General features: G+C 34.8%; 1 protein-coding gene and 1 pseudogene across 7 annotated transcripts in view; both read right to left on the bottom strand.

Moving 5' to 3' along the window:
- SSBP2 (single stranded DNA binding protein 2) overlaps nt 1–26,161 on the bottom strand; it is a 516,465-nt gene that overhangs the window by 74,987 nt on the left and 415,317 nt on the right. For 5 of the 7 annotated variants that reach the window (XM_053587236.1, XM_053587295.1, XM_053587249.1 and 2 more), the window contains one exon: nt 16,542–16,631. The exons of the other annotated variants lie outside the window; for them this stretch is intronic. In XM_053587236.1, the coding sequence (XP_053443211.1) occupies nt 16,542–16,631 (90 nt within the window). The remainder of the gene's footprint in view (nt 1–16,541; nt 16,632–26,161) is intronic. 7 annotated transcript variants of the gene reach the window in all.
- LOC128591961 (uncharacterized) lies at nt 14,372–14,481 on the bottom strand (annotated as a pseudogene).

Raw genomic sequence — 26,161 nt, 5'->3', positions numbered from 1 at the left:
GTAGCTGCGTGCCCTTTGGAGCTCTCCCTGTCTCTGTGCAGAGCTCTTCTCCTGGCCAGAGACTGCTGGAGCCTTGGGCTCTCTGTGCCAAAGTCACTGGGTGCCTGGAACTCCCAGAACCATGTGCACCACCCCCAGCCCTGTTGCTGGATCTGGGTGTGTCACAAACCGGAGCTGCTTCCACAACCAGAACTCCCTAGCTAGAGCAGCCCCAGAGGAACTACACACGGTCACTCCCTACAAAGATCCAGCAACAATAGAGTGATTCCGCTGGGGTCTAATCTTGGAGAGACACCTCCCCAACTCTGAGGACAGCCAGAGGCAACAGTGAAAAACAATCATGAGGCGAAATCAACAGAAAAACTCTGGCAATATGAATAATCAGAGTAGATAAACTCCCCCAAGGATCAATGGGGCAGAAACAGCACAAGACCCCATGCACAAACAAATACCTGAGATGTCAGAAATTGAACTCAGGACCTGGATAGCAAATAAGATCGAATTAGAATTCCAAAAGTTATCTCAAGAATTCAACGGATTCAAAGACCAAAGGACCAAAGATTTCGACACATTGAGACAAGAAGTTGCATCCCTCAAAGATCTGAGAAACACAGTAGAATCCCTCAGTAACAGAATAGAGCAAGCAGAAGAAAGGATTTCTGACATTGAAGACAAAGCTTTCGAACGCTCCTAAACCCTCAAAGAAGAAGAGAAAGGGAGAGCAAAAACAGATCACTCTCTCAGAGAGCTCTCGGATAATTTGAAGAAAACCAATATTCGTCTTATACGGATCCCCGAAAGTGACCAAGTGGCTTCACAAGGCACAGTCTCTTCTCCATGAGATTATGAAGGAGAACTTTCCAGACATGCCAAGAGATTCCGAAATTCAGATAGCAGACAGTTTCAGAACTCCACCAAGACTCAACCCAAATAAGACATCCCCTAGACACATCATAATCAATTTCACTAAAGTTAATATGAAGGAGAAAATTCTGAAAGCTGCCATACAAAAGAAAACCATTACCTACAAGGGGAAGAATATCAGAATAACTGCAGATCTCTCTGCTGAAACCTTTCAAGCTAGAAGAGGATGGTCATCAACTTTTAATCTCCTAAAACAAAATAACTTTCAACCCAGGATCCTGTACCCAGCTAAACTGAGCTTCATTTATGACGAAGAAATTAAATACTTCAACGACATTCATATGTTGAAGAAATTTGCGACAACTAAACCAGCTCTCCAGGACATTCTTTGACCTATCCTCCATAAAGACCAGAGTAATTCTCCACCACAAAAGTAAACCCACCCCAAAAATTTTTGATCAAATTCCAACTTCCACAGTCGCAAAAGGACTAAAAATGTCCTTTCGGTCTCTCGAAAGGCTTATCAATACTCTCAATTAATGTGAATGGTTTAAATTGTCCTCTAAAGAGGCATAGGTTGGCGAACTGGATACAAAAACTCAAGCCAGATATCTGCTGCATACAAGAATCACATCTTACATTAAAAGACAGATATAGACTCAAGGTGAAGGGATGGTCATCTATATTCCAGGCAAATGAAAACCAGAAAAAAGCAGGCATTGCAATCCTGTTCGCAGACGCAATAGGCTTTAAACCAACCAAAATAATTAAAGATAAGGATGGACACTTCATATTTGTAAAAGGTAATACTCAATATGATGAGATCTCAATTATAAATTTCTATGCACCAACCACAATGCACCTCAATTTATAAGAGAAACTCTAACAGACATGAGCAACTCAATTTCCTCCAGTTCCATAGTAGTTGGAGATTTTAACACCCCTTTAGCAGTGCTGGATAGATGCTCTAAAAAGAAGCTAAGCAAAGAAATTTTAGATTTAAACTCAACCATTCAACATCTGGACTTAACAGACATCTACAGAACATTTCATCCCAACAAAACTGAATACACATTCTTCTCATCAGCCCACAGAACATACTCCAAAATCGACTACATCCTAGGCCACAAATCTAACCTCAGCAAATTTAAAAAAAATAGAAATTATTCCTTGCATCTTCTCAGACCATCATGGAATAAAAGTTGAACTCAATAACAACAGGAACCTGCATACCCATACAAAAACATGGAAGCTAAATAACCTTATGCTAAAGGATACATGGGTTATAGACGAGATTAAGAAGGAAATCACCATATTTTTGGAACAAAACAACAATCAAGACACGAATTACCAGAACCTCTGGGATACTGCAAAGGCAGTCCTAAGAGGGAAATTTATAGCACTGCAAGCCTTCCTCAAGAAAACGGAAAGGGAGGAAGTCAATAACTTAATGGAACATCTCAAGCAACTGGAGAAAGAAGAACACTTCAACCCCAAACGCAGCAGAAGAAAAGAAATAACCAAAATCAGACTAGAATTAAATGAAATTGAAAACAAAAGAACTATACAACAGATCAATAAATCCAAAAGCTGGTTTTTTGAAAAGATCAATAAAATAGATAAACCTTTGGCCAACCTAACCAGGAAAAAAAGAGTAAAATCTCTAATCTCATGAATCGGAAATGGTAATGATGAAATAACAACAGACCCCTCAGAAATTCAAAAAATCCTTAACGAATACTGCAAGAAACTCTACTCTCACAAATATGAAAATCTGAAAGAAATCAACCAATACCTGGAAGCACGCCACCTACCAAGACTTAGCCAGAACGAAGTGGAAATGTTGAACAGGCCTATATCAAGTTCTGAAATAGCATCAACTATACAAAATCTCCCTAAAAAGAAAAGCCCAGCACCAGATGGCTTTATGTCAGAATTCTACCAAACATTTAAAGAAGAACTAGTACCTATACTACTAAACCTCTTCCAACATATAGAAAAAGAAGGAATATTACCCAGCACATTCTACAAAGCAAACATCACCTTCATCCCCAAACCAGGGAAAGACCCAACGAGAAAAGAAAATTATAGACCAATATCACTAATGAATATAGATGCTAAAATACTCAGTAAGATCCTAACAAACAGAATCCAACAACGCATCAAAAAAATTATACACCATGACCAAGTCGGATTTATCCCAGGGTCTCAAGGCTGGTTCAATATACGTAAATCTATAAATGTAATTCAACACATAAACAAACTTAAAAATAAAGACCATATGATTCTTTCAATTGATGCAGAAAAAGCTTTTGATAATATCCAGCATCCCTTCACGATCAGAGCACTTAAGAAAATTGGTATAGAAGGGACATTTCTTAAACTAATAGAGGCCATCTACAGCAAAGCCACACCCAATATCGTATTGAATGGAGTTAAATTGAAATCATTTCACTTAGATCAGGAACCAGGCAAGGTTGCCCATTGTCTCCATTGCTCTTTAACATTGTAATGGAAATTTTAGCCATTGCAATTAGGGAAGAAAAGGCGATCAAGGGTATCCACATAGGGTCAGAAGAGATCAAACTTTCACTCTTCGCAGATGATATGATCATATATCTGGAAAACACTAGGGATTCTACTACAAAACTTTTAGAAGTGATCAAGGAATATAGCAATGTCTCAGGCTACAAAATCAACACCCATAAATCTGAAGCCTTTATATATACCAACAATAAGCAAGCCGAAAAAACAGTCAAGGACTCTATTCCTTTCACAGCAGTGCCAAAGAAGATGAAATATTTGGGAGTATACCTAACAAAGGATGTGAAAGATCTCTACAAAGAGAACTATGAAACTCTAAGAAAAGAAATAGCCGAAGATGTTAACAGATGGAAAAATACCATGCTCATGGCTGGGAAGAATCAACATTGTTAAAATGTCCATACTGCCCAAAGGAATATATAACTTTAATGCAATTCCTATTAAAGCTCCATTGTCATACTTTAAAGATCTTGAAAAAATAATACTTCGTTTTATATGGAATCAGAAAAAACCTTGAATAGCCAAAACATTACTGAGCAATAAAATAAAGTAGGAGGAATCACGCTACCAGACCTGAGACTGTACTATAAATCCATAGTGATCAAAACAGCATGGTACTGGCACAAAAGCAGAGAAGTAGATGTCTGGAACAGAATAGAGAACCAAGAGATGGATCCAGCTACTTACTGTTATTTGATCTTTGACCAGCCAATTAAAAACATTCAGAGGGGAAAAAGATACCCTATTTAACAAATGGTGCTGGGTAAACTGGCTGGCAACCTGTAGAAGATTGAAACTGGACCCACACCTTTCACCATTAACTAAGATAGACTCTCACTGGATAAAAGATTTAAACTTAAGACATGAAACTATAAAAATACTTGAAGAAAGTGCAGGGAAAACTCTTGAAGGAATCGGCCTGGGTGAATATTTTATGAGGAGGACTCTCCAGGCAATTGAAGCAGTATCAGAAATACACTACTGGGACCTGATCAAACTAAAAAGCTTCTGCACAGCCAAGAACATAGTGAGTAAAGTAAGCAGACAGCCCTCAGAATGGGAGAAAATATTTGCAGGTTATACCTCCGATAAAGGTCTAATAACCAGAATCCACAGAGAACTCAAACGTATTAGCAAGAAAAGAACACGTGACCCCATCTCAGGGTGGGCAAGGGACTTGAAGAGAAACTTCTCTAAAGAAGACCGACGCAAGATCTACAAACACATGAAGAAAAGCTCATCATCCTTAATCAACAGAGAAATGCAAATCAAAACTACTCTGAGATATCACCTAACCCCAGTAAGAGTAGCCCACATAACAAAATCCCAAAACCAGAAATGTTGGCGTGGATGTGGAGGAAAGGGCACACTTCTACACTGCTGGTGGGAATGCACAGTAATACGTTCCTTCTGGAAGGATGTTTGGAGAATACTTAGAGACCTAAAAATAGACCTGCCATTCGATCCTATAATTCCTTTACTAGGTTTATACCCAGAAGACCAAAAGTCACAATATAACAAAGACATCTGTACCAGAATGTTTATTGCAGCCCAATTCATAATTGCTAGGTCATGGAAGAAGCCCACGTGCCCATCGACCCAAAAATGGACTAGAAAATTGTGGTACATGTATACCATGGAATACTATGCAGCCTTAAAGAAAGATGGAGACTTCACCTCTTTCGTGTTTACATGGATAGAGCTGGAACATATTCTTCTTAGCAAAGTATCTCAGGAATGGAAGAAAAAGTATCCAATGTACTCAGCCCTACTATGAAGCTAAATTACAGCTTTCACATGAAGACTATAACCCAACCTTAGCACAAGACTATGGGGAAAGGGCCAAGGAAGGGGAAGGGAGGGGGGAGGTTTTGGTGGAGGGAGGGTCATGCGTGGGGCCACATCTATGGTGCATTTTAGAATGGGTACAGGCGATTGCACTAATGTACACAGCTATGATTTAACAATAAAAAAAAAAAGAAACTGGCCTGCCTTGGTCTTCTGATATAACTAGTTGATTACATGTTTTTACTGTTTTAGAAATGAAATAGTACTTTTATAGTTATTTGGTTACTTACCAGTAAACATGAAGTCTATATTTAAAGCTACTCAGTTAGTATCTACATTATATAAGATAGTGTTTCTGAGTGAGTACACTAATTTGTGGAAAAAACTATAAAAGATAGTATTTCTACAGAATGCTGTATAAAATTTAGTAATTATTATTGCACCAAAGTTTTTGTTTTGAAACTAAAACTTACTAATTTGAAAACTAATTTCAAAACTTACTGTTTTGAAACTAAAACTTACTAATTTCACCAATGCTCAAAGTATAAATACAAGCAAGAGCAGAATTCAAATTGCACAAATTGAAATTATTTCTGCATACCATTTAAAATATGCAATTTGAAACATGTATCTTAAATAAATACAAGTACATATAATTGATAAGAAAAATTCAAATGGAAAAATATTTACTGATGTCAAAGGTCTTTGTAATGTCAGAGATCATTTAAAGAATCTAAGAATGACAGAATTCTAAGTAATTAATTCTTCTGTACTCTTTCTTGATAAGCATCTTACTGTGCACAAAGGGTATTTGATTACTCTATTCCCAGGCATTATTTCTTATATTCAGGATGGTACCTGATTACCTGGAAGAACGGATGATACCTGGCACAGCCAATACTCTCTTCCCACTGTTGCCAGCTAAGCTATTTTTTCTTTGTCTTTGAGCAGGAATGAGCACTTTATAACAGCAAAACTCCCAGCAGCACTTCTCTGACCTCTTGCTTCTCCCGCCTGCTACTGCCTCATTTCTCACTTTCCTTTCATGCAAAATTCCTTGAAAGAGTTGGCCACACTCATTGCCTCCAATTCCTCTCTTCCCAGCTTATCCAAGTCTTTATGAGGCTTTCACCCCATTAATGCATTTAATAAGACCACTAATGACCCCCTTGTTAAATCTGATTGTCAATTGTCAGCCATTGCCTAATTTGATCTATCAGCAACACTTGACATAGCTAACCCTTCTTCTCCCGCCTTGAAACATTTTCATACCACACTGTCTAGTTTTCCTCCTATCTCACAGGCTGTTCCATTTTGCTCATTCCTCTGCTTGTCCCTGATTACTCAACATTAGCGTGTCCTGGGAGCTATCATTGTATAACTTTTTGTCTCCGTCCATGATCTCTATCTTGGTAATGTCATCAGACTCATACCTTTAAATGTAATCCATGTGCTAATGACTCCCACAAGTTTTACCACTAGCTCAAGTCCCAACCATAAAAGTTCAGACTGTGAAATCCTGTTCCTTGCTCAACACCTCTTGAATATCTGATAGCCATCTCAATCTTGACAAGTTCACAGTCAAGCATCTGACATTCCCTCCCGTATGTCCTCCTGAAGTTTTTACCTGCATCAGTAAATATCAACTCCATTCTTTCAGCTCAATAGGCCAAAAGCCTTGTAGTAATCCTTGACTTGTCTCTTTCTCTCACCAACACTAACCTAAATTACCACCAAATCTTTTGGGTCTAGCTTCAAAATATATAATGCAATCACATCTCACTACAGCTACCACCTTGGTAGTGTAATAATCACTTGCCCAAATTTTGTATTGACATCCAAACTGGTCTTCTTGTTTCCTTGCTTTCCTGCTACATACTGATCTTAACATGTAGCCAGAATAACTCTATTAAAATCCTCCATTCAGAATAAAACTCAAAATCCCTATAGTAACCTACAAAAGCATTCTATTATCTATGACTTCAAATCTAGCTATTCTTCCCAGTTGACACTCCACTTCAGCTACCCAGACCATTTAACTGTCCCTTGAAAAAAAAAAAGTTATGTATTGAACTCAGGGCCTTTGCATTTGCTTGCCCCTTAGCCTAGAACTAGAACACTTTCCCTCCAGATACCACATGGTTTGTTCCCTCGCTTCCTTCAAGTCTTTACTTAATGACATCTTTATGATGAGTCCTTCTCTGGTTACATTATCCAAACCTTTTGTGATGCTGCCTGTTTTCCTTTTCTACTTTTATTTTTCTTCCTACCCCTTACCACTATCAAATATACCATGTATTTCAAATAATTTATTTGAAATAATTTATTTTTATTATTTTATGAACCATTTCTCTTGGTTGACTCTATGTTCTATAAGGGCAAGGATTTCCATTTATCTTTTTTACTATAGTGATTTTGGCATGGGAAGTAGCAATGAAAATTTGTTGCTCAATGTCATTGTTAATCTTAACTAACAGTTCTCAAATTTTAGTTTATAAAATTCATCTGTAAAAAATTTCTTATTGGATACAATGCGTATTATTCAGGTGACAGATACACTAAAAGCCCAGATTCACCAGTATGCAACAAATACAGACAATAGACTTGCATCCTCTAAATCTACTGAAATAAAAATAAATCAGTTATAAGACAAACAAACAACAAAAACCCATAGAATTTCTAGCTTCACACTTCCCAGCACAAAGAATTCTAATATACTAGGAGCTGGGTGACTCCCGGGACTTTTGTGTTAATAGTCCACAGAACTCACTTCGAAAAACATTGGTCCCTACCCTTTGGATCTTTTACAGTCTGTCTCTTACCATGTTTATACTAAACAGGAGTGGGCCTACCACCTGTTTTTGTAAATAAAGTTTTAATGGAATATAGCCATGCTCATTAATTTACATAGTGTTTATGGCTGCTTTTATCCTACAACAGAGTTGAGTAATTGTGACAGAGAGCATGTGGCCTGCGAAGTCTAATGTATTTACTATCTGGCCATTTACAAAAAGAGTTGGTTGACCCTTGATATAGAACATAAGATAAAATATTACTAAATACCACCTACGGATAAGTTATTTTATAAAAATCTGCAAGTATATGGAGAATTAATAATATATTTAATAATCCATTCCTTACCTTTAATTCCTCAAAGAATGCTAACCATTTTTGTTTACGTAACCAACATTAAATAAAATACTAAATTTGTGCTATATATAGACTTTCCATGCTTGCAATTTGCTTTAATAAAAACTGCAGCACTCTGGGAAGAAATTTTAATAATATTTTCAGAAGAAAAACTATAATTTCAAATAATCTGAAAAACAGCTCAGCTCTTATCACAGTTGCAATTTTAAAATATATTTTATTATTTCATATTAAATGTCTTGCACATCTTTAATTTGCAGGAGTAGTATAAAAGTGAAAGAAAAATACTGATCTGACATTGCCAACCATAACTTTTCCTACTTACATTGACGAACAAGTAATCAAAAAAACAGGAAAGTTATTTCATTCCATTCTCACTGGAAAGCCCAAATAAAGATTGTTAACACATGACACTCCCTTCTTTGGTCTTTAGTGTCTGAATGTAGTTACTCTAGCTGGGAACTTTTAATTTGTCCTAATAGTTGAGGACAGAAAGACTATTACCACAACTGCAGGAAAGCATTATCAAAATCAGCAGCTGCCAGACACCTTTACTCTTTCAGTTGCTTTTATCTTTATACCGGGGAAAGACTTGCTCTATTTTCAACATTTAGAATATGTTCTTTAAAGATTCAGAATTACATTTTTTAAGAAATTTTTATTTCTTGAACTTTAATAAATAAGCAACCTTCTCCACCTTCCACTATCCTAATCCTGCTGTATTCAGTTTTGAGAAATACCATTTCTAATGTTTGAATTTTAAAAACTATATATACTGATAATGTTAGACATCACAGTTTAATAAACTAATTTTTACTTGATATTTTCAGTACTCAGTCAAATTAAGAAAGGATATAGTAAGAATTGTTTTGGTTAATTAAACATAAGTTGACACCACAGCTTCTTTGAGAGGGAACGCGAATTTCCCTTGGTTTAGAGTCTATCCTAACAATAATTTCTAAAACAGCCATGATCAGAAAAGGTCTGGAAAGATAAGAAATGCAAACGATTAAAAGAAGATACTACCAATATTAATAATAAAAGAGCATTGAGACTATTTAGCTATATGAGTAAATAATAGGGTAAAACAGGTGCTACTTGCAATAAAATGGTTGGATTCAGAAAGTCTTAATAGAAAAAGCAGAGCAGATAAACACAGACATTAAGGTGTCTTCAAATGTAGGACTTATTTCTGGAAATAAATAAATAAATATCTACCTCCCTGAAACATTTACCCAGGACTCCTCTGGTTCTTCTTTTTCAGTTTCCAGTGTTAGACTGAATAATTATTTTTCACCGTTGTTTTATTCATTTTGTTCTTTTTCTTTTAAAATATCTAGAATAATGCATTGTTCTAAGCTTTGTTTTTGTCTTTGTTGCCTTACGAATGTCATCTATGTTGAGCCTTCTCTAGTCAATAATAATACCATGGAGAAAAGAGAAAATTTCTTACTTTTTTTCCTTTTTGCATTATTGCTATGCTAAAGGATTAGGTCAGCCTGCTACAGTGCAGTCTTGCTAAAAATAGAACCCTTAGAAAAAAAGACCCTGAACAAGTGGAGACATCTGTGAACCACCACTAGATGGCAGGGAACCTTTATCATTGCTGGTATCAGGCTTGCAAACAAAATGTGACTTAAAAACCTGTTGTAATGTATTTGCAACGCTGTGGTATCAAAGTTTTGATCTATTTAGATTTCAAAGTATGGATAACCACTTCAGTCTGAAACTAAATTACTTGGCATACTTTATTTTCAGCATCTTAATTCATGTCAAAACCTTAAATTTACAACCCAACATCAATATATTAGCTTTTAAGAATTTCGGTTAAGAAAATGGAAGCTAGAATGCATAATGTACCAAGATAAAAATCAAAACAAAATACACTGTAAAATGAACAAAACCCTATATATAATTCAAAATTAGATATTTACAAGTTATATCCCACATTAGTTATAGATTCAAAAATATTATCTACATGAACACTCATTAAAATAATACTGTGTTTTTATATAAAAGATATAAATGTGTTTAGTTATTAGAGTAATAACCAAGTTATAGTTTCTTTATTAAAAATTTTCTGTGGCAAAGAGCAGAAAATAGGAAAAAATAAAGCATTTTCACCCTTCTTAACATTTTTTTGTTCAAATAAAAAATGTCAATTACTTTAATATTCTACAAGTTATAGCAAATTAATGAGAGAAGATTCCTTGTTACTTACTCCTCCTCCTCCTTACTTTATAAGGTAACTGAGTTAACATTTTAAGTTTTTAAAACACAAAAGAATGAATACTTTTCCTTTGCTTGATTTAGTGAATGTTGCTAAATTATTTTGAACATTATATATAAGCAAGAAGAAAATCTGGTCTAAGAAATACTGCTGCTTATTTCAATAAAATTGCAGGAATCAAAGTCCTTTGCCTGTCTTTTTATAAGAATGAATAAATAACAGACTGATGCTTTATAATTCAAATTTCTTAGCATACAATATACTTTTGAATAAGACTGTAGCACAGAGACGGGAGAGTTAGAGACTCAGTTCTGGGTGCCTGGGATGGATGTGCACTCACACCATATCATAACACCATATCTTATTCTACCAGAACTGCCAAACTCTAGTTAGATCAATGGCCACTCTGCTGTCTTCCCTCTGATTAAAAAAGCACTTCCTTATTTAAGACAGCTGCTCCAAAGTCATTCATCAGTTCCAATGGTAAGTGTCACTCTGAAGATTTACAGGGTTTCTGATACAAAAAAGCTCCAAGTAAATAAATACATGTCTTATTTTAAATGGCTTTATTTTACTAAGTTCATACCTCCTTTTGCATGTTCAACTAGACCTATTGATTTTACTTATTTGGTTTCCTACTCAGCAACAGAAGCTCTCTCATTTCAATAAAACCTCAAAGTATGGGTGATGCCTGTGGCTCAAGGAGTAGTGTGCCGGTCCCATATGCCAGAGGTGGCTGGTTCAAACCCAGCTCTGGCCAAAAACCACAAAAAAACCCCCCAAAAAACAAACAAAAAAAACCCCTCCAAGTATAAACACTGTCACAAAAAGACACTAATCTGTAGAGTGTCTTTCAGAATGGATTTAGTAAATATATGAAGTACATACCAAAATTACTTATTTTAGAATTTAAGCTAATTGTGATTTTTCAAATGTAGTTGTTATAAATTCAAGTTTGTGATAATCCTATTTGGCAATAAATTTAAGTCCATACTAATATTATAAGGGAAAAGAGGCAGCTTGTTTTGGAATGTAAAAGGAGTATGTCTATTTAGGAGAACTGTTTCAACATATTTTTTACAGTATGATCACAATGTGAGGAGTGCTGAGAACTACTTAAGTTAGTACTTGAAGTGCTAATTATACATTATTATTCTTTTTTATTCATTTAATTCTAGTAGGCTCAATCCATTTTGGGTCTAGTCCTGTTTCAGCTATCCCAAATAAACTTTGCATTTACTAAGAATATAAAAATAAAATAATTTTCTCATTACCTAAAGATCAAAGGGAAGGGGAGGTAAGTACCCTTTAGAATTTAGTAGCTGCAACCAAGCTGAGATGCTGGAAGATTGCTTAGCACCCTTTTGACTATGACTATTTTTGAATCAGGGATTCTCGGATATCTAAGTCTGATTTCCTGGAGAGCCTGAGTCTTTGTGGTAGCCATCCTCTGGACCTATCCACTTGGAGGAACCACAGCCAGCTCTTTCCCACTTGCTTCTAATCCCCCTTGCCTTGTATTGAACTAATAATCAGTATTGTGCCTGATCTTGGGGTTATAATTTATGAACTATGAAATGATACCCCATCACAGCTTCTCCAGACTGGGATCATTCTTAGAGTTCCGTATCTCTTTGTATTAGAAACTGGTGTTTGACCTGGAATAATGGTTGTCTGCTCCTACTTACTAGGGAAGGCAGCCACTCTTTATTAACAACATGCATTATACTACTGTGGCCAGAATCATGCTCGAGTACAGTCGAATCACAGATACCTAGGAAATGCTTGAGTCATAGGATCACATTACCATATGCACCAAAAGATAATAATATTGCATTTCTTTTTAAAAGTTTGATAGTTTCTCAAATTTCATAAAAGTTATTTCTAGGGAGACATTTAAATGTTGAATGGAGGAAAAAAGTATCTAGGATTAGCTTGGGCTGCATTGATAAAGACCTGTGTATCAAACTCAAACTTATCTATAACTTTCAACTTCCTGTCTTTCCTTAACTCAGATAAAAAACACTAAAATTATCCAGAACCCACAGCAAGAACTTCAGAATTATCCATGATTCCTCCAATTCTTTTCTCTTCTACCCTTAATTTGGTTAATTTATGTTTGGCCCATCAAACATAACTATGAACTATTTCTCCCTTCTAATCCTTGTGTCACTGATCTGGAGTAGATTCAGAAAGCTCTTCCTTTGGCTGCTATCATAGTCCAACCTACCTATACCTCTGCATCCAGTCTCTGTAATGAGTTCTGTTCGCTGTGTTTATCCTTTAAATGTCAGTGTTTTTTGTAGTTTGATTGTACATGCTCTTAGCCTCTCACTCTGTATTTTCTCCCTAAACAATTAATCCACCCTGTGTGTATCTTTAGTCTAGAGCACCGGCCTAGGCCTAGGCTTCAAAACTAGGTCCATCAGCTTAATATCTCTCACTGGAGGACTCAGTGAACCTCATGTTCCCAACCTCAAATCTACTGCCCATTTTGCGGTCCCTATCTCAGAAAATAATACCTCCATCTGTCCCGATTAGAGAAAGTAATCAGCATGTTATCCTTGAATTCTTTTATTAAAATCTCCAGCATTTATTTCTGTTTCTCAAATCTATTCATATCTCTCTATACTTGCCCCTGTTTCAGTAAAGGCCATAATTAAATCTCATCTGGATTACTTAAACTTTTTACGTCTCCTAAATAGTACCCCTACTCCAGACCTATTCCTCTGCAATTCTGGAAACACACTGTAGCTTGAGTGATTTTTCTAAAAAAATAGAAATATGAACATCTCTCTCATGCTTCAAATTCTTTAACAGCTTATTACTGCCCTTAAGATCAAGTTCAAACTCTTTACTAACCTATACAGCCCTCTTAAGCCTTGTTACCAGCTACTCTCTCTTTAGCTAATGAAGCTCCAGTTTCCCTGAAATACAGTCTCTCTCCTTTCCCATCATAATCTTTGTAAATTATTTTCCCTCTTCCTAGAATGTTCTCCTCCTCCTCCCTGCTTCCTGTATCTATCTCCTAATTCATCTTTAAATGCCAATTTGAATTTTATTTGCTATTTTGACAATACTTTCCTGACTATGCCTCTCCCAAAATTCAGTTTGGTGGCCTTTAGATTTACTCTAACAACACACTCCGCCCATTTAAAATAGCTATTTTCTTTCTATATTCTAATTAGCTCTTCACTCCTTCACCACACTGTAGACTTTGTGAGGGCAGGGATTTTGTACACAACCCTATCACAGTTATTCAAGAAAGCCTGAATCTACCCTATAGTATGAATTCTGCCAACTGCCTGTTGTAAAGATCTTTGATGGCTCTTTCCAAATAAAGGCTCGAGTTCTTAACATGGCACATAAGACCGTTCTCAATAAGCTAGAGCATTACCTTTCCAGTTTTGTGTTTCCTGCTTAGAGCCCTCTTCTACCTTTCATATGTATTATTCTGAACACTTCTCCACATGGGGCATTTGCATGCCACCACACTTTTGCTTATCCTGTTTCTGCTTTCTGAAATGTCATTCCTCTAACTCATGTGTATTTAATGACTCTTTCTTCTAGGTCAGTGGTTCTCAACCTTCCTAATGCCGCAACCCTTTAATACAGTTCCTGTGGGTCAGGTTGAGAACTGCTGTTCTAGGTCATCATAGAACTTTTTATTTTACTCTGGTACAACATATCTCACTGTATTTCAGTCATTTATTTTTAATAATGCCCCACAGGCTAGACAATAAGCTTCAGGAAGGCACATACTATACCTGCTCATTTTTAGATGCCTGCCACAGTGCCCAGCATACAGTAATACTCAAATATTTATTTATTTGAGACAGAGTCTCCACGGAAATCTTTAGTAAAAAGCGAAAGATTTGTGCGATCTTAAATACTACAGATTCATTTTTTTTTTTTTTTGCTGGGGCTAGGTTTGAACCCGCCACCTCCGGCATATGGGACCGGTGCCCTACTCCTTGAGCCACAGGCACCGCCCAGAGACGGAGTCTCAATATGTCATCTTGGTAGAGTGCTGTGGCATCACAGCTCACAGCAACCTCAAATTCTTGGGCTTAAGCGATTCTCTTGCCTCAGCCTCCCAAGTAGCTGGGACTACAGGCGCCCACCACAATGCCTGGCTATTTTTTTGTTGCGGTTGTCATTGTTGTTTAGCAGGCCTGGGCCAGGTTCAAACCCACCTGCCTTGGGTGCTGGTCCCCTAATTACTGAGCTATGGACACCAAGCCACAAATATTTATCACATTGGAATAATTAAAATAAAGTTCATCCTCTTTCAACTAGTCTTAACAAAATTTTGAGACAAAAGATAGGTATGTGGAGAATGGTTCATTCTACAAAACATGAAAATGAAAATACTTCTTGGCTTAACCCTAGAATAAAAGAATTTGGCTTCCTCCCCAATATATGTGCAAAAGTGCTGCTTAGCTCCTACTAGCTCTTCATAAACTCTTTTGATTTATTCCCTATCTCCAATCTATTTTTGGTAAGAGAAATAAGAGTGTGAGAAAAATAAATAAATGAGTTAGAAATAGTTCATAAATAAAAATCATGAACTTTAAAAAATAAATGCATTTCTAAAGTCCAGACTGCTTTGATTTAAATCTCAACCCTGTCACTTTCTGATTTTGTGTAAATCACTTAGCTGTCAGTGCCCTGGTTTCTCCATCTGGATACTGGGAAAGTTAATAAAACATACTTCACATCTAAGGTTACTGTGAGGATTAAGGGTTTATCTCTATAAAGCATCTAGAATGAAGCATAGTACATAGTAAGCAGTTATTCAGTGTCAGATATTATTATTATCTTAAATGGTGGCTGTTTAATTAATAGTTGAGAATTATAATCTGTTCCTAGATTATAAGAAAGGACCCAAAACAGAATGAGGGTGCTAAGAAGACTTTTGCATCCTCTAAGCTCTGTGGGTATTAATACATTGTAGCTGAGCACACAGGCATGTCCTAAAGGACTAAAGTTGGAACTATGTTCTGATTAAGACCTTTTTATTCAATTGATATGCTTTGGAAAATTATTTATATTTTCTCCATTTTTACATTTATAAGTACATTAATCTACCTTGCAGTGATGGTATGGATTAACTAACAAATAATTATCAAGAAGTCTGAAAATACAACTAAAGTGAAAAATCGCCTTATCGCCTGATATAATTCATTAACAATATAGAATATTATATTAATTCATGTAATGCCTTCTAACTGTAATTCCTAACTCTTAAATTCTTAATTTTCTCAGAGGATTATAAAATTAACTATGTATTAAAAAATAAATTTCAGAATCTATGTGTATTTGAGTTAGAAAACTATCAAAGATGTGGATGTCATAAAATTTTAAAAAGTGATATACTGTATCATAATTCTAAAACAGTCATCAATATTCTAAAATTAGGGGTCTTGCTGACATTTTAAAATAGTAACATATATTTGAAAATCTGATCTTAAAATGTTATATAATGATATTAATAAAAATTCCAGCCTAAAACCCCAAAAATAGTTTGAAATAGCCTATAATAAATTTATAGAGTATGACTTAGCTATATTTTAAAAATGCAGCCAAATCTTGATTATCTTTAGTCTGTGGAGATATGGATAGCCTGATTTTTAAAAATCCATCTCTATCTAGAACCTCAACTCTGGGAAGACCCTTCTCCCACAGAATATTTACTGTAGTTAATTTAATGGGCTAATTTGCATTTCAATTATTTTTATTTCTTAACTCAACAATAAAATACCTTAATAAATAATTTAACCAAAAAGAAAACAAACATAAGACAAAAGGGCAACATGATAACCGATCCAAATAACCAAGAGTTGGCTGCACATTGTTATGTTTACCTTAAAAATTAAGATAGCCTTATACTCCTTCGTATCTGTAAATAAAATCAAACAGGAGTTCCTATGCCTTAACATTCCTAGTCAGTTTCTCTGAGTACCTGAAAGAACCCTGGTGGTACAGGACCTACTGGCATGCCATCTCCTGGGGGAATGTTTCCTAGCACTGGACTGGGAGCTGCTGCAGCACTCTGAAAAGAATAAAGGAGAAACAAACCTATATCATTACAGAGAAGGCACAAAACCAAAGACTAACGATAATAGATGTAGGAAGGGATGCTTTTTCATTCCCAGGAACAAATACTGGCAATTTTCCCCACTCTGGAGGTAAACTAAGATATAACAGTTAGTATAGTATATGCTCGGTTAAAGTAGTTGGTTTTTGCAGGTCTCTTTAAACTTGGTGAAGTAAAACAGCTTTAGTAGTATGCTATATCAGAATAATATATTAAATGCAAGTAGTAATATGAACAAATTTCATTTTAAGGCACAGATACCTAAATTGGAAACATAAACAACAAGTAGGTAAATATTCGGGTAGAAAGTCTGAAGATGGTAGTTGTAGGAATTGAAAAAAAAGAACTCCTTTTTTTTAGATTATGCTTTCCTGCCAGAAATAAGTATAATGAATTTTCTGCCTTAGGGGGGAAATACTTTCTAATATGCTATAACTGTAGCCAAAATATAATTACAGGGTGGTGAGGATGAAACATTAAATCGGAGATTAAATAAGAGAAATAAGTTTGGAGAGATTAGTCTCAAATTATGAAAAAAATAAAATTGAAAATTTCAAAGTCTACTTTACTTTCAAATTATTTCACGGAATCCCAGCATTTCATGAAATAGAAGAGTATGAAAAACTTCAAGTTAGACTCTTTAGAATCTAATTAAGGGTATAGATTTAATACTTATATTGGGCAGATATATATACAACTATTCTATAACCATGGATTCAACCTTTGACTTGAGTATACATATTATGAATATGTATGTCCCAAAGGGACTAGAAATGGGACGGCACCTGTGGTTCAGTGGGTAGGTGCCAGCCCCATATACCGAGGGTGGTGGGTTCAAACCCGGCCCTGGCCAAACTGCAACAAAAAAATAGCCGGGCGTTGTGGCAGGCACCTGTAGTCCCAGCTACTCAGGAGGCTGGGGCAAGAGAATCGCCTAAGCCCAGGAGTTGGAGGTTGCTGTGAGCTGTGTGACACCATAGCACTCTACTGAAGGCAATAAAGTGAGACTGTGTCTCTACCAAAAAAAAAAAAAAAAAAAAAGAAACTAAAAATGTGGTGAAGACATCAGTTTGAATCAAGTAGTTCTGCTAAGAAAAGAAATCAAAACAAATTCTGTCTCTAGCTAGTGTATCCATTGTACTTTCTTTACCTATAGATCAGTGTATTTATTCATACATTAATATTCTATAAGAAGTTATAAAATCTCAGCACATTTGTAACACTTACATATATAATTTGGTATACAAATTGCTAAAAGTACTAACCATGTTTGTTTATTCAATAATACTGGTGGCTATTAATAATTAAGGCCAATGATTTCCTGAAGAAGTGTAGACTTAAGTATGCTTATCTGATATGCTGCTTACCTATTAATGTCAAAATTTAAAACTTCTGATAAAACACATGAGTATAAAAGGAGAAATGGTATTTCTTAGATATTAAGATGAAACATTAACCTTTTATTCTGTTTTAAGAAAAACATGCAATTTCCTTCAGTATACATTAATCGAATGCCTATGTTTTGCCAGTTATAGTTCTATTTAGCTTTATATAGCAATGTTCATGTTTTCAAAAAATGAGAGACAAATTGCCTTTTTACAGTTTAGCTAAATTTGTATAAAATTTTAACATACAATGTTTGAGTAAAAGGGAGAATTACCAAACATTTCGTCTTAGTTTAAATATACAGTAGAACCTCTGTAAGTTGACCATCCAAGGGATCATAACAAACTGGTCAACATACAGCAGTGGTCAACCTAAGAAACTAGGCCTCCTGCAGTGATATGTACGTGTGCTACAAGTTTAGTCTGTGAAAATTAGGTCAACTTAAGGAGGTGGTCAACTATGGAGGTTCTACTGTGTATGATAAAAGCCATATCCAGGAAGAATAATTTGCTCTATTTTTCTCAAAGCTGCCATGTACTGTCATGTAGAAGTTGCTCCTTAGCTGGGTGTTGTGGTGGGCACCTGTAGTCCCAGCTACTTGGGAGGCTGAGGCAAGAGAATTGCTTAAGCCCAAGAGTTGGAGGTTGCTGTAAGCTGTGATGCCACAGCACTCTACCTAGGGCAACATAGTGAGATTCTGTCTCAAAAATAAATAAATAAATAAACATGTTAGAAGTTGCTCTTAGTACTAAAAGCTAGATAAATGGTATCACTATTGTTCTAATAACTGCAGAATAGAAAATTCTTTTACAAATAAAGATTTATATAAAAAAGGATAACTTGAGGACCCATATTCACCTACAATTTTAAAGAAATATATATTTATAACATCAAACATGTTCAGAAAATAACATAATTTACTGATTATAGCAACTTAGTGTAGTTCAAAGATATTTTTTACTTAATTCTTGTTACATTAAAAAGTATATAAAAGAAGTTTTTCCCTATTCAAATCAAGAAATGTTCGCTTGCTTCTAAACTAAAACTCGAAAGTTTAATACTATTGGCTAATTGCTTACTTCTTTTTCTCTTTTGGCAAATTACATTATTTAAGGGTGTATAATAGGCTAGCTTTATCTTCAAAGGTCTTCATTACATATGTTTTCTGTGTTTCTTTTCTGCTATTATTTAAAAATGAAACAAAAAAAAGGAAATCATTCAGATGAAGATTTAAGTTTAATCATTAAAATGCTTTCTAAATTTCCATTTTATGCATTTAAAATTATTTGATAAATTCAATAAAAATATTGAATTCGTTCTCACAATATTTAATTTATTCTCCTTCTAGCTGGTAGTTTTTTTTTTCAGTTTTTGGCCGGGGCAGGGTTTGAACCCACCACCTCGGGCATATGGGGCCGGCGCCCCACCCCTTTGAACCACAGGCACTGCCCCATTTATTCTCTTTCTATAAAGTGTCAAAGACTATTTTAAGCTCTGCAATACAGCAGTTAGTACAATAAGGAAAAGCAATCCTCACCCGCCTAAAGCTAATATTCTAGGGAGGGAAGACAATGAGTAACACAAACAAAATGTACTTATCCATGATCTTAGGAGGAAAAATATAGCAGGGAATAAAGAAGTCCCAGTAAAGCAGATATAAATTATAATTTTAAATAGGATAGTCAAGGAATGAACAAATCAAACAAACTAATGGATGCAGTTACAGTTAACTACTAACTGACTTAAATATGTGTCTTACTCTGCTGTTGAGGATCTCCCTTTTAAGCCATAGCAAATTCTCACAGTTTGCACCTACTCCCTCACAGTGTCACAATAATTTTGTGGAGATTATTCTTTCTTAATATGCACAGTTTGGCACAACATGAAAGTGTCTTGAAAAGAGAGATTTTATAGTTAGAGGATTCATAGTATGTGGTACACAGCATGAGTTAGTTATCTGGTCTGACAGTAATTTCTAGCTTTGGCCTAAGGATGTGAAATGAAGAGAACAGAATACTGGTAATGATCCAGTATACTTAGTACTAAGTACTATTCTGATCATTTTGGCCCAAACTTCACTTTGTGTACCACATTCTTTAGCTAAATTATCCACTCACTCTTCTGAGATTTACTGATATGGGGTAATTCTCCCCTTTACTATGTTATGCAGACTCAGCTTAGGGTATGATTTGCTGGACTATGTTGATCATTAATAAATGCTATTTTGATAAGAAACACTACAGAAGAAATACCCTAACTGGTATTCCAAGCACTGCAAAAAAGTCTATTTTCCAAACTGCCTAATTCGCTAATTTATATGCATCAGTAATATAAATACATACAAATACATGATTTTAAACTTTAAGCTAAATAAGAGTGTTTAGGATTAGGGCTTTATGTAGAAGGAAGATGTACCAAATTTCTCGGGTTTCATTGCTGGATTTTCTGAGACTCGTCTCAAGTTTACTTCCAATTCATGAGATAAGTTTATCCATGATGGAAGGATCCAAAGAAAGTTGTTGTTGGGCCTAACTCACAGGATAAAGTATTATTTTGTGGTGTTGTGATTAAATTACAGCGCGAGAGCAAATAGTGTAATTACATTATGACTACGAAAAAGCATTAGTTTCACTAGATTTATGTGAATTCCCACTGGAGTACTATGAAAAATCCTTTATTATGTAATATATTCATGATTATTTAGGGATTTTTTTTTATTATAGCTCTCTCTTAAATAAGAAAACCATAAATAACTAAACTGAATACTTCAGTGCCAATGTAAAAATATAATTATCGTTAAAAGTATTTTGTCTCTTCTACTGGATTAATTTGTATGCTTTCAATAAGCACTTTCAAATAATGTGTTTTTTAACTGTTCTTAAATCATCTTTTTAAATTTCAAGTTTTCATGGAGACTATTTTACTTTTTGTTTTATATTTTCCCAAATCACTAATATAAATACCCACTTTTATAAATCCAGTATTTTAAATTTTCTCAAATCAGGTAAATCATAGAACATTGCTTTCTCAAGGATATATTTTCAAATGAACATATAGAGTTACCATGAAACCTTTCTTCACCTTTGTATGTATGTACCTTTCTTTCAGTTTGTGTGGTTATTTTTTCCTCTGGAACTTTGTGTACATATTTCTATCTCTTAATAAGAAGGCATGAGTCAATCTGTTTATAAGATTTAGTTTTCCCTTGTACGTGTCCACTATATTTCTTATTTTTTCCTTCTTCGAAATGCTGTTATATGACTGAATTTTAAAAATATTTTTATTCTCTTACTAATTCCCTATTTTCTGATTTTAAAGAATAGAGAAGTATACTTTAATTTTACATATTTATTTTATTTTATTTTTTATTTTATTCTTTTTTGTTTGTTTTTGTTGCAGTTTGGCTGTGGCTGAGTTAGAACTTGCCACCCTCAGTATATGGGGCTGGCACCCTACTCACTGAGCCACAGGCACCGCCTTATATTTTTATTCTTAAGTAAAAATCTAAAAGGAAAGTTAAAAGAGTTCTCATTTTAAACATAGTAATTATCACTGGTGGCCACTGATATGGAAAAATATTATTATTATAAGCCTCTGTATGAATATTTCAAAGGGACAGGCATAAAATTTTGTTTAAAAATAAAATTAGGATGTAATTTATCACTAAACATAATCAGATTGCATTTATCAAGATTCTACACATTAACAGTTTTATTTACTAAGAATGCCAGAGAACCAGTTGCCTAATTATATAGTGGAGAATCAAGATATTAAGATATAAAGTCTATTTGGTGTAATAAGAAAAATATATATATATTTTTTTTTTGCAGTTTTTGGCTGGGGTCAGATTTGAACCCGCCACCTCTGGTATATGAGGCCAGCACCCTACTCCTTGAGCCACAGGTGCCACCCATATGAAAAGTATTTTTGAGTATATGAAGGTAGTAATAAAGGAACTGAAATAGTGCTATGATTACTAGAAAGCAAAAAGGAGATTAAAGGGAGGGGTGAACAGGAAAACAGATTACTGATTTTCATTAGTCAACCATCCGTTATTTTTAAGCTGTTATGATTTGAATGTGTCACGTCCAAAATTCAGGTGTTGCCAATTTGATAGTATTAACAGGTGGGGTCTTTAAGAGGGAATTAGGCCATTAGGGGTCCTCCCTTGTGAATGGTATTAGGTATCTTCAGGGAAGGACTTGAAGGAAGGAGTTCATTCTTGGCCTTCTGCCTTATAGGGATGAAGCAAGAAGGCCCTCGTTAGAAACCAGGTGCTGGTGCTTTGATCCTGGACTTCCCAGTCTCTAGAACTGTAAGAAATAAATTTCTGTGCTTTATGAATTACCCAGTCTCGGGTATTTTGTTATAGCAATAAAAATGGACTAAGACATAAGTCATCTGTAGTATTTTTTTGAGACATTTAAAATGGTGATACAAGAATGTCTTGACAATTTTAATGCAAAACACAATTAAATATTTTGGCTATTGGTTGATGAAAAATAACCACCTTTCATCATACTAAAAATTATTTCTTTACCTAGTACTGTAAAAATAATTTTCAAAGAAATTAGGAGTAAGAAAAGATGCCTCCTGCCTTTTCATTCTCGATTGGTATTATTTATTTTTGCTTTTGGGAAGCATGATACAAATAATCATAGTAGTTTTTTAAAACTTAAACCAACATTTTATATCTGAGATAAGCCATGTTTGACCAGTGATGCAACAGGCTTTTTAATAGGCTACTGAATTATATTTACTAGTATTTTATTGAGGGTTTTTACATCTATATTTTATAAGAGACAGGTCTTTCTTGCATTAAATTTTTTCAAACTTGAGTATCAAGATTATTCTACCTTTTCAAAATGAACTGATGGCAAATTGTTCTTCAATTATGCTTTGAAGAAGTTAGTATTATATGGTGTTTATCTTCTCATTGAAAGTTAAAGAACACAGCAGTAACACTGTCTGATTACAAAAGCAATTTTGGAAAGAATTATGGCCATTGTTCTTTGTATATTTTCTGCTTCTACTTATTCAATTTTATTTAAATTTTCCCAGAACACTTCATTACATTGAGATATGTAGTTTTATCTATGTACATGCTACTAGCACCGAAGCAACTGTGACAGATACGCTAAAAGACAGAAGAGAAAATTTATTTTCCTTTCTTTCTTGGTAAAAGAACCATAGCCAGGCACAAGACATCCCAGTTAAGATTCAAGTTCTTACTGATGGATGTAAGCAGAAGAGATATGTGTCATTTCTAGGTCTCGGTCTTAACAATTTAGAAAACTCTACTTTCTTTCCCTATTCTATTGTGTAAAACCCAAATGTTTCAGAGAACTAATTTCAGCCATGGAGACCAAAATAAATAAATACATAAATAAATACATAAATAAATAAATAAATAAATAAATAAATAAATAAATAAATAAAAATAAAATGCCCTGTACAATGGCAGAGCACTTACTAGTTTCAGTTTCTGGATGACTTTGTGAGTAGAGTCAGCCTACCTGCCCTGGACTGTCTTTCTCAACTGTTGGCCCTCACACAAAAGATTTGTTTTGACTCTTTTAAACTCAATTAGCATTCTTTTTTTTCCCGTGCTTTTTATTTTTTTATTTATTAAATCATAGCTGTGTACATTAATGCAATCATGGGGCACCATACACTGGTTTTATATACAATTTGAAATATTTTCATCAAACTGGTTAACATAGCCTTCCTGGCATTTTCTTAGTTATTGTGTTAAGACATTTATATTCTACATTTAGTAAATTTCACATGTACCCTTGTAAGGTGCACCATAGGTGTAATCCCACCAATTACCCTTCTTCTACTCATTACCCACCTCCCCCTCCTCCCTTTCCCCATAGTCTTAGGTTATAATTGGTTATAGCTTTCATATGAAAGCTATAAATTAGTTTCATAGTAGGGCTGAGTACACTGGATACTTTTCTTCCGTTCTCAAGATACTTTGCTAAGAAGAATATGTTCTAGCTCCATCCATGTAAACATGAAAGAGGTAAAGTCTCCATCTTTCTTTAAGGCTGCATAATATTCCATGGTATACATATACCACAATTTATTAATCCATTTGTGGGTCTATGGGCACTTGGGCTTCTTCCATGACTTAGCAATTATGAATTGGGCTGCAAATATCTTTGTTATAATGTCATTTTTGGTCTTCTGGATATATACCTAGTAGAGGAATTGTAGGATCAAATGGCAGGTCTATTTTTAGATCTCTAAGTGTTCTCCAAACATCTTTCCAAAAGGTACGTATTAGTTTGCATTCCCACCAGCAGTGTAGAAGTGTTTCAATTAGCATTCTTATGATTATCTTTGCATGGAATTAGTCTATTAGTTTACTTCTGTTTCATTAATATGTTTTCTTCTTTTAAAAACATTATTTCCATTCTCCTGTTTTTTAAAGGTTTTTCTTTTTTCAAACATCTTAATTAAATTATTAGCTAATTTTTTTTTCTTTTTAAAATACAAACAATACAAAAGAATATAAACTAAAAATTTGTGAATTTATCTTTGGCTATATCTGCAAAGTCTGATGTTGGTATTCATAATTTTTTCTTAAGTCATTTAATTATTCTAATTTTTGTTTTCCAAAAAGATATTGAATATAAATACAAACCAAAATTATAGTGATTAGATGATCTGGAAAAAAATGAGAGTATCAATATCAAACCTTTCAGATGTAATCAAAGACATACTTTACTGTACAAATGGTTGGAGGTCTTACTTTTTAATTTGTTTTTAGTAACTTCCTAATTGTGTCCAGGCAAGATGTATTATACAATTTCCATATTTAAGAATATATTGAACAATTTTGTTGTGGTCTAACCAATGATCAATGCTTATAATTTCCCATGAATACTTAATTATTTCCATATCTGCTGCTTATATTTTTATCCACTAGCTTAATATCTTCATATTGTCTCTAATTTTTGTCTCTTGCTCCTTGACACATGTGTATGTATATACCACATACAATCCTTCATAACTGCTGTTGGTCCATCTCTTCTAGTACATCTATCAATGCTTGTCTTACATACTTTAATTCTGTGTTCATTAGCACAATGTTTATCTTTATTGTAGATTCTATCCTTTACTGAAAGTGACTTTCTTTTTCATGTTTAGTAATCACTGCCTTGAATCTATTTTATCCAAAATTAATATTGAAAGCTCAGCTTTCCTTCTGTGTTTGCATAATAAATCATCTCTTATTCACTTATTTTTAAGCTGTATGCTGTTATTTTATTTAACTGTTCACTTGTTAACAGAAAAGTACTCTAAAATGCATCTAATGAAGTATCCTTTAAAATCAGAAAAGAGAAGCTCAGCACCTGTAGCTGAGCAGCTAGGGCATTGGCCACATACACTGGGGCTGGCGGGTTCGAACCCTGCCAGGGCCTGCCAAACAGTGACAACTATAAAACCAACAACAAAAAATAGCTGGAGGTTGTAGCGGGCCTGTAGTCCCAGCCACTTGAGAGGCCAAGGCAAGAGAATCACTTAAGCCCAAGAGTTTGAGGTTGCTGTGAGTTGTGATGCCATGGCATTCCACTGAGGGCCACATAGTAAGACTATATCTCAAAATAAATAAAAATAAAGTAAAACCCGAAAGGGGCCAGGTGCAGTGGCTTACGCCTGTAATCCTAAGTACTCTGGGAGGCAAAGGTGGGTGGATTACTTGAGCTTACAGGTTGGAGACCAGTCTGAGCAAGTGTGAGACCCGTCTCCATAAAAAAAAAAAAAAAGAAAAGAAAAGAAAAGAAAACAATAGCCCAGCATTGTGGCGGGCACCTGTAGTCCCAGCTATACAGAGAGCTGACACAAGAGAATCATTTGAGCCTGAGAGTTTGAGGTTGCTGTGAGCTATGAAACCAGGGCATTTTACCAGGGCAACAAAGTGAGACTCTGTCTCAAAAAATAAATAAATAAATTCTGAAACAATTTCTTTATCCCAAGTTTTAAAGGAAATAATATTTGCCTTTCCCTATGAAAAATGAAGAAGATAGGAGACTTCTGGGAAGATGGCCGACTGGTAGTAACCCTCAGCATAGGCTCCTGACCAGAGG

Source organism: Nycticebus coucang, chromosome 1, assembly GCF_027406575.1.
Source record: "Nycticebus coucang isolate mNycCou1 chromosome 1, mNycCou1.pri, whole genome shotgun sequence".
NCBI classification, from domain to species: domain Eukaryota; kingdom Metazoa; phylum Chordata; class Mammalia; order Primates; family Lorisidae; genus Nycticebus; species Nycticebus coucang.
This window is presented reverse-complemented; position numbering and strand designations above follow the sequence as displayed.